Below are 10,780 nucleotides of genomic sequence, written 5' to 3' on the forward strand. Positions count from 1 at the left end.
TTTGACTTCCCACATTTTTGGCGGCTCGTTGATGTTCTATGATAAACAAATTGGTTCTGTGATAAACATATATTTGCTTTTGTGATGACAGTGACTTGTTTTCCTTGTGACTCTTGATTTAGCTTGTCGGGGAGTGTTTTGTTTGGAATAAGATGAATTGGTTGAAGAAGACGATGGGTTAGAGAGAGAGAGCGCATCGGGGAAAGAGGAACGACGGTGGTTCTGCGCGGCGGAGACCGGCGGCGGCACGGTGGAGGGTGGAAGTGGGTATGGTGGTGGGGTTTTATAAATAAAAATGAAGAAGATGCCCGGATAGTCCCTGTGGTTTGGCCTTTTAAGGAAAGGGTATTTTTGTCATTTCACATCATTTTAACAGAGAAAAGTAACTGAAGTTAGACCCAGGGACTATCCGGGAACAAAAAATGAAAACTTGGGGACTATTCAGGTAGTTTTAGAAAGTTGGGGACTATAGGTGAAAAAAGGCGAAACCACAGGGACTATCCGGGAATTTTTCTCTAAAATTAAATACATGGGAAAATCCCAAGTTTCAAGTACACACATTTTTATAGGGATAAACCCTATTTTATTTAATAAAAACATCTCTTTATTTAGGTAACTTTTATAGCCATTTTTCCAAGCCTTCAGTGCTGTCCAGCTGGCTTCTATTTGGCTTTCACATTTTGTTACCTGAAACGCGTTTAAAAACATTTTGTCAGTGGGAAATACTGGTGAGTGAATCCCAGTTTAATCAAGAAGAGTTTTATCATTTAACAGTATTGAGAACGATTACAATGTTTATATCTACACAATTACTCATTTAGTATTGTCAATCCTGACTGGTGGGTCATATTACACATTGGCTAACTCGTTGTCCAATGGTAACGTGTTCCACATTTTGTATACAAAACCCCAACATACCGGCAGTAATTGAAGAATTACAAAGACTCAATCACTGCTAATCACATTGTAAAATATTTAAGGTTTTGTAAAAACAGTCTACAAGAATGTATACAAAAAAAAGGAGATTACTCACATTGCTGTCTTAGGGTTTTCCTTAAGGATTTCCTGGTGATTATCTATTAAATACACAAATGCACACGCGTTAGTATGATAACCCAATATTTACATTAGTAATACCCTCCCCGAGACGGTATTCCAACGACTACGTCGGGCAAAACCTCGACAGCCGTTATGGAACCCTAGATCAATCGGGCAGCGTATCTAATACGTAACCAGATTTATGATACTTACAACGAGGCAGAACTTCGTTATTTAGGGGGTATTATACCTGAAAATTATGTTTACTCTTCAGAATTTCGAGAGAGAAAGAAAGGTGTGAGCGTCGGAAAGTGAAAGCTGAACGATCTCATTTATAGGGCTGGGACAGGGAGTCCTCGCGGCCCGCGTAGGATGTAGCCAAGGGCTACGCGGCCCGCGACATAGATCGCCTAGGGTTTAGCCTTGACTGGTCATGCATATAGACTCGACACGATGGTGCCACATGGCAGCTCAGGGTTTTGCCGTTTGGCCCTTCGCTCGCGCCCCGCGTAGACCCAGGGGTGGTCTTACGCGGCCCGCCAGAGCCCATTTATTTTTGTTTTTTTAATAAAGGTATACGGGGTCTGTTTTCGTATATGGTGTGTATTTTAGGACATATATGGATATTTTAAATATATTAGGGGTGTCGAAAAAATATTTTGGAGGGTTGTTATACATCTATTTTATTTGACACGGGTACGGATAAGAGTTTTGTGTCCCTAGAGTTCGAGTCAATTCTTGGTTTACCTCGTGTTGGTTTAGCCGAATCTTTCACCGTAGAAGTAGCGGATGGAGAACCCATTACCTTGGATTCAATTATTCGTGGCTGCACTCTTACTCTCAATCAGCACGATTTCTCGATTGACCTCATCCCTATGAAATTGGGAAGTTTTGACATCATCGGCATGGACTGGCTCAGTCAGCACCATGCCGAGGTAGCATGTTATGAAAAGTATATTCGAATTCCACTCATCGGTGGCCAAATCCTACAAATCTTCGGTGAAACTCCATCCAAAGGGCTTAAGTTGATGTCATGCCTACAAGCCCGAAAGTACCTCCGCAAGGATTACATGACCTTCTTAGCTCATATTGTCAAGAAGGGAGGCAAAGAGAAGAAGCTTGAAGATATTCCTATTGTTATAGATTTTCCACAAGTCTTCCCAGACGATGTATCAGGACTTCCTCCCATGTGAGAAGTCAGGCTTCGAATTGATCTTATACCCAGTGCCACCCCAGTTGCAAAGTCACCATATTGATTGGCCCCATCATAAATGCAAGAATTGGCAAGTCAATTGTAGGAACTCACAGACAAAGGGTTTATTCACCCTAGTTCATCACCTTGGGTGCACCTGTCCTTTTTTTAAATAGAATGATGAAACGTTCCGAATGTGCATAGACTATCGGGAGCTCAACAAGCTAACCATTAAGAATCATTACCCTTTACCTCGTATTGACGATTTATTGGATCAACTCCAAGGGGTGACATGTTTCTCAAAGATTGATCTTCGATCTGGATTCCATCAACTTAGAGTACGTGAAGAAGACATCCCAAAGACCGCATTCCGAACTCGTTATGACCACTATGAGTTCTTGGTCATGCCCTTTGGTTTGACCAATGCTCCAGCCGTCTTCATGGACCTAATGGATAGGGTGTGCATGCCCTATCTCGATCGTTTTGTTATTGTCTTTATTGACGACATCCTTATCTATTCCAAGACCAAGTCGGATCACGAGCGACATCTTTGACTTATTTTGACACTCTTGAATACTGAAACTTTATGCTGAGTTTTCCAAATGTGAATTCTGGTTAAAGGAAGTCCAATTCCTTGGTCATGTTGTCAACGACAAGGGAATTCATGTCAACCCAGCAAAAATCCAAGCAATGCAAGATTGGGAGGCTCCACGCACCCCCGCTGAAGTCAGGTCTTTTCTCGGTCTAGCAGGCTACTATCGGCGTTTTATTGCCAACTTATCCCGAATTGCTTTACCACTTACAGCCTTGACTCACAAGGGTAAACCGTTCGATTGGGGGCCTAAACAGGAAGAGGATTTCCAAAATTTGAAGCAGAAACTTTGTGATGCACCTATCCTTACCCTCCCAGATGGTTGTGAGGACTTTGTGGTTTATTGTGACGCATCAGGGCAAGGTTTAGGGTGTGTCTTAATGCAACGAGGCAAGGTGATAGCCTATGCCTCAAGGCAACTCAACGTCCACGAAAGAAATTACACCACTCACGACCTCGAACTCAAGGCAGTCATGTTCGCTCTGAAGATATGGAGACACTACCTATATGGAACCAAGTGTGAGACCTACACTGACCATAAGAGTCTCCGGCACATCTTCAATCAAAAATAGCTAAACATGAGGCAAGGACAATGGGTCAAACTAATGAACGATTACGATTGTGAGATCCGTTACCACCTAGGCAAAGCCAATGTCGTAGCAGATGCTCTTAGTCAAAAAGAGTATGCAAACTCAATCTATCTCATGTGTTCTCAAGTTTTAAGCGACATTCAAAACCGCATTCGTGAAGCCCAACATACTTCTATAATGGAAAATGATTTACATGAAAAATTATCATGCAGAGCGGAAACCAAGCTAGAATCAAATCCAACGGGATCCTTCACTATCTAAATCGCATTTGGGTACCTAACCGTGACAATCTTCGCATCTTTCTCATGAACGAGGCCCACAAAACGGGATATTCAATACACCTAGGAGTTGATAAGATGTATCAGGATCTCCGATACTCTTATTGGTGGCCTGGAATGATAAAGGATATTGCCGTTTTGGTTTCCAAGTGTCTCACATGTTTGAAGGTTAAAGAAGAACATCAAAGACCCTTAGGCTTACTCGTTCAACCTGAAATCCCTATCTGGAAGTCGAAAAATATAACCATGGATTTTTTTACTGGGTTACCAAGCACTTCTAGTGGGCACGTCATGATTTGGGTTATTATCGATCGCCTTACCAAATCTGCTCATTTCGTTCCGATTCGCGAAGATTACAAGAATGAGAAGTTGGCTCGTATTTATATCGATGAAATTGTAAGTCGACACAGTGTGCCGTTGAGCATTATTTCTGAGCGAGATGGATGTTTTACCTCACGCACATGGCAAGCAGTACAGTCAGCATTAGGCACTCGACTAGATCTCAGTACTATGTTTCATCCATAGACTGATGGTCAGTCTGAGCGCACTATACAGACACTTGAAGACATGTTGCAATCATGCGTCATCGATTTCAAAGGAAGCTGGGATGCTCATCTACCGCTAATCTAGTTCTCTTACAATAACAGTTACCACTCCAGCATCGGTATAACCCCATTTGAAGCTCTATATGGTCGTAAGTGCCGATCAACAGTATGTTCGCACGAGATCGGTAGAGCTCAAATCACAGGACCTGAACTTATTCAAGAGACAACTGGCAAGATCCTCCAAATTCTCAATAGTCTTCTAGCTGCCCAGAGTCGTCAAAAGAGTTATGTTAATAAACAATGAAATACGCTTGAATTTTGTGTTGGCGATCGATTTCTTTTGAAGGTATCGCCATGGAAAGAAGTTATTAGATTTGGACAAAAAGGCAAGCTAGCATCGCACTATGTTTTCCCTTTCAAAATTCTTGAAAGAATTGGTCCTGTAGCTTACAAGCTTGAGTTACCCGAAGAACTCAGCAGAATCCATCCAACTTTCCATGTCTCTAATCTAAATAAATGCCTTGCTGATGAGAATCTCCATATACCATTGGAAGATATACAGATTGATGAGTTGATGCACTTCGTAGAATGACCTGTTGAAATCATGGACTTCGGTGAAAAGCACCTAAGGCGATGTCGAATCCCCATAGTCAGGGTTCGTTGGGAGTCGAAACGTGGACCTGAATTTACATGGGAGCGTGAAGATTCGATACGATAAAAATACCCTCATCTCTTTCAAAAGAATGCTTCTACCCCCAAATTTCGGGTAGGGCTGGCAATTGGGTACCTGTTAAGACACGATTAGACATGTTTAACTGAAAAATACACCCTTTGACTTTTTTAATTTTTAAAATAATTAAAATTACAATGTTAGGATCTATCATTTATTCATCTTTGTACATAAAACATAAAACTGTTTTATAGACATGAGGTAGAAAGTAGTTAAATGAATCGTAATCAAGTTTGAAACTTATGTTGTGTGCGCCTTCAGAAACCTGTTAAGACACGATTTGCCAGCCTTAATTTCGGGATGAAATTTTCAAAAGTAGGGGATACTATAACATCCGTCGAAAAACGGTTCCTAAAACCTGTAATGTTTGTAATTGAACTTGCAATAAATAAACGCGGATGGAATGTTTATTCTATTTAAACTTTTATTGTTATCATATACCCACATATATAGGGGCATGATTTAAGGAAAACGCCTAAAAGTTTGAAAACGGTGAGAACGCCCCTCATCCATTGGATTAAAACAATCTACGGATTAGATTGGTGCGGTGGCGTTTTCATAAATGACATCAATTTTATTATGTGGACGCGCTTCATTAAGGGTAAAAGGGTCTTTACACTGCTCTATACAAAACGCCAAACTCATGAGTAAAACGCCATTAAAATTCCCGCCGTAAACTACAAATCCATACACATCTTCATCTAAACCCCATTAATATAAAACGCTAAACTTTGTGTTTAACCGATAAAGCTGAACAAACAGTAACTGAAACGATGGAAGCTTCATTACTAACATTTATTATAATAAACTCATGCCTAAAATACGCGCCAAAAACATCTTATATAAACAACGCCTCAGACCTTCCATTGAACACAACAAAAGCAAACGCCGTATTTACTAAATACCATTCAATTTATAAATGCCAAAATGTTCAAAAACCACATATTGCAAACGTCGTTTTTTGGAGATTCAGTTTTGTTCTCAATAAAGTTTCACTGAATGGGGTGGACAACATTGTTGTACAACATTCTTAAGTGAGGATTAACAATGTTGTCCATCTCATTCAGCAAAATATTATATAGTTAATCATCACCAAATTAGAGGTTTAAGGTATTGTTATTTACTGAAATGTATCTTTTTTTGGTGTTTATGTTTGTGTCCGATCTTATATTGTTTGTTATGTAACTTCCAAATCACATGTTATGCACAAAAAGGGGGGAAAAAGTGGGAAAAAATAAAAAATGGTATATAAAAATATAAAACGCCAAATGTGACAACTCGAAACTTAGAACCTTTCGTTGTATCTCTATGTAACATGCTTGAACACTATGTGATTAGTTAACTTGTTGATTCAATGAATGACCTAAGTGAAATTATGTGATTATGCGTTATGCTTGTATGTATGAGTATGATTATGTGAACCGAGACACAAGGACACGACTCGAGACCATGCGGTCTCGAGTGAACAATGAAACAGTGGGCCGGATGGGCCACGCACCTCATTTTAACCCAACCGAAAGCCCTTTAGGGTGCACTACTTGGAACGGATATATAACCTTAGTAGATAGCCATGCTTGCCATTTCTTTGGACAACACACTCACCCTCACACACACTCTCCCACATTCTCTCACTAAAACCCTAGAGATCAAACTTCACATTTCCTCTCCTTCTTCTCGGATTCAATCGGCATCAACAAGGACTCGGTCAAGCTCATCACCAACACTCGGACACTCCATTTTATTCATCTTCTTTACCATCTCGGTGCCTTTCACAATCGGTTAGTGTTTCTAGATGCTCACTAGGTGTTTATGTGACTAATGATGCTACTTGCCTTGATGAAATAGCATGATGATGTTCTTAATGTGTATGGTGATGATAATCGGTTAACGTGTTTTGAATTCGGATATATTGCATGATGGGTTAATGATATCTTGTATCTAACTGTGATTTAAACCACTTATTGTTGATGTTCATGAAACCGGCATGCATATATACTAGATAAGTTCATGTAATCGGTGTTATGTGATGGTTGAAACCATTAGATGAGTATGTTTAAGTGTTTTGATTGTTGTTCATGTTATGACTATGATTGTAACACCTCGAAAAATTTCGTCCAATAATGTCTTGACACGTGTCATAAGGTTCCGGTATGTGAAAACAAACTTTAGAGGGACTAAAAGTGACAAACAGTGAAAACTATGGAACGTAAGGGTCCAAAGTGTCAACAATGGATAAATAGACTCTATGATAACCCTACATAATGTTCATAACCTTAAACGGGTGGTTCATGGATCATACGACGCGGAAATTGCACAAAAGTGAGGAATTGCAAACTATAGGGGCCAAAAGTGTCAACATGTTTAATTTATACCTCTGAGTGAACTTTTGGCAGACCTGAAGCTTTGAGAAGCTAAAATATATTCACTAGAATATGTGGTTAAAATTTCTGGAGCTAATCTGAACGTCAAGGCAACATCCTAGTGTTCACTAAGCATCTATAGGACCTTTGTAAGCTTCTATTTCAGTCCTTAATTCGTTCTTACATCAAATATTAGTAAAAGTCAAACTGGTTGTTCATATACTTTGACTTTCTGATTAAACGAGTTTCACTCAGTCATTTCTCAAATTGAAATCAGATATATGTTGGTAATTATGTGGGAAACAAACCCTCTAAAGGGTATTATCTGAATCCCACTATATGCATGCTAATTGTCGAGTCAAACGTGATTCTAAAAAGTCAACAGAAGTGATTTTTGAGAAAAATAGCTTAAATGGTAATATAAATAACATGAAATCTGTTTGATCATCATAGATAGCTTTATAATGAATATAAGAATGTGTTTTACAATGATCAACTCGACAATCTTTAGTAGAGATACGAATCGGAACCGAAAGTCTTATAAAACGACTATTTCGTAGACTATCGATTCGGATTCGTACATGCATGTTTGAGATCTGTATTGGAGAGTATTTTTGACCATTTTTATTTTGGTAAAACTTTCTGGAATTTTTGTTGATTAAGTCTATGCTTAGCCGATTCAAATGCATGTTTCCGATGTATGCATAAAGTTGACTATTTTGCCCTTTTTGATATAAAACGTGATTTTTGGAAAAGTGAAAGAGTAGAAATCTTTATTTCTAATATATAAACTTGCACCGAAAATTTCGGATCAGTTGGTGGTCCAGATTTTGAGTTATGGCCATTAGCGTAAAACTATATCTTAAAGTTACATAAACGGTCCTTTTCGTGTATAACCTATTTCTGGCCACGTTTTGATACAAAACTTTTTACCAACTGATGTATTATAATATTTTGGGATTTTAGATGATTTTTAATTAATTTTTGGATGATCGTATCTTAGATCGCTTAGTTCTTTCGGGTTATGTCGGTTTTGACCGTTTAAGCCATAAAATGAGTTTTACACATTCTTTTGACCCGAAACCTTTTTCTACTGATTTTACATGTTAAATATATTATTTTGAGCATTCTGAAAATATAAAAATATCAGATTTATTTTGAAAACCCGGAAACGTCGTTAAATCGTATTTTAAGCGTTTTTAGCGCATAGTAAGCGTATTACTCATTTTTAACATATAGGACTTATACCTACTGATGTAATTAGCATATTTTCACATAATAACAGTAAGTATAAGTATATAAACTCAGATTTCCAGTTTTGGCATTTTTAGCCCTTGTGAAATTACTAAAATACCCCTACGGTGCATAGTTTGATTTTAAATGTTAAGTTTGGTATATGGGTCAAACCCTACTGTTATAATATGTTAAATGAAGTATATTTTCTGCATGAACCAGACCCGAACCTCATATTTCTAATTTGACTCTTTCATAATCTTTAAATGACCAAAATGCCCTTTTAAGGCATAAATTGAGTTTAAAATTATTCCGGGCAATATGGAACATAACTTACTGATGTTATATCATATTTAAAGCATATTATCTCAGGAAACTTGCATTTGACTCTTTTGGCTACCCGTAGCGCCCTTTATGCGTTCGGTTCGGTTTACGTAACTAGTTTGCGTAAATTGACCGAAACGGGTCAAACGTTATCATTTTTATCTCAAAATCCAGAATGTATTTAGTATACCCATATTATACAAGTATTCAAACTTGTCGGGTCTAAATCACATTCTATCCGGTCTTTCGCTTAATCGTGCGTAAACCGTATCATCCTTAAAACTAACCGGTCAAAGCTTAAGCTTAAATAAAAGACCCGTTAGAAATCTAATAGGTTAATTATAAACCTTTGTTCCAGATTAGGAGGCCCAGTAAAAGCTACCACACTTACCGTTTGTGTTACATACTTGCTCAGGTAAATACATTTTGACTTATTTTCCCTATACGGGCTTGGGGTACGGTATTTAAAATACCGCTTGATCGGGCGCACAAGTCCTGCGCCTTATGGGTGTACAGTCTTGAATAGCTTGTGCGACTCGTTTAAACAGTCTTGTCTTACTTTAGGCTTTGGGGGGTTATTGAACGTGTCCCGGATATCCTTGGCATTATCTTACGAGATGGCCACGACCAGAGCACGGGGTGTAGGCGTACACTCGGCGTGTATAACTCTTTAATGTGGTGTGTCATTTAATCTTTAGCCCGGACAGCAGATCCCGGGCCACCAAAGATACGAGTGCATGTAAATCGTTCACAAGTTTATATTGCATAATTATCCCAAGTTAATAAAAATATTTATGCCTTGTGCATTTAAATCAATTTTCAATCATTTTCAAAATGAGTCAGTCGATTTGTATTTACCAGTGTAAACTGACGTATTTTTCCCAAAAGGTTAAGTGCAGGTACTATACGAAAATAGGCTGGCTGTTTCCTAAGAGCGTCCACTATAGTCTCGCAAGCTCGGACGACAAATAACTGTTGAACAATTTTATCTTATTTTATTTGATCCGCCTGTGGATCCGTTTCAACTACTTATGATGTTATTATGTCATTTTAAATTAAAGTTGAAATGTATCTATTCTGCTTCCGCTGTGCATTATTATATTGTGTTGATTGTCTATGACGATGCCAACTACGTCACTGTACCCCACACCGGGCCCACCGGTGACACGTGGAAATCGGGGTGTGACAGGTTGGTATCAGAGCCAACGCTGAGTGAATTAAACACTATCCTAATGTGTTTAATCTCAGTTACACAATTGCACATTCCTCGATTTTCGAGTCTAGACAAAGAACTTAGGAAATGTTCAACATTTCGTTTATTTTATTTTATTTTTATTATTAGCCTTGTCTTATATATTTTGTTGTGCAACTTGTTTAAATTTTGACAGGATCATTATGCCGCCACGTATGAGAGGTCGAGGAGGATTCGCTACATCTCACGACCATGAGGCAGGACCTTCACACAGGCGAGCCCCGTCAGCTACGCACAACACTGCAGCCAATGATCTTTGGGGATCATTCGCCGAGCCGGCTAGACACTCGGTGTCTATGAGCACTTCGCCATCACTACCCCAATCATTTGGGCCCCACTCGGAGAATGGGCCCCATGGTTCTCATGGATCTTATATACCTCTTCATCAGTCGCCTCACCAATACCCAGCACCAGTTTACCAGGGTATGTATAACCCTGATGCTTATTTGGACGAGCCGGTGGGTCATAACCCACTAGGACCGGAGGACCACTTTCCTGGTGATCACGAGATGGAAGTTGACGAGGACACGGACCCTTCACTGCCACCGTCAGGTACGCCTAACCATCCCATCGAGATATCGGATGGGTCACCATTTAGGGGATCACCCTACAATGGTGTGGACAGCTTTCAGGAGAGATTTCGGCA

The 10,780-nt window shown here is 39.2% G+C and overlaps 1 protein-coding gene across 1 annotated transcript; it reads left to right on the forward strand.

Annotated features, from left to right (window-relative positions):
• The first annotated feature begins 2,424 nt into the window (after window positions 1–2,424).
• Window positions 2,425–4,827, forward strand: LOC110933350. Its single transcript, XM_022176580.1, has 4 exons — window positions 2,425–2,688; window positions 2,852–3,217; window positions 3,625–4,086; window positions 4,582–4,827. Exons 1-4 carry the CDS (start codon window positions 2,425–2,427, stop codon window positions 4,825–4,827), a joined length of 1,338 nt encoding a protein of 445 aa, XP_022032272.1.
• Window positions 4,828–10,780: the final 5,953 nt, after the last annotated feature.

Source organism: Helianthus annuus, chromosome 4 (genome assembly GCF_002127325.2).
Source record: "Helianthus annuus cultivar XRQ/B chromosome 4, HanXRQr2.0-SUNRISE, whole genome shotgun sequence".
Taxonomy (NCBI): domain Eukaryota; kingdom Viridiplantae; phylum Streptophyta; class Magnoliopsida; order Asterales; family Asteraceae; genus Helianthus; species Helianthus annuus.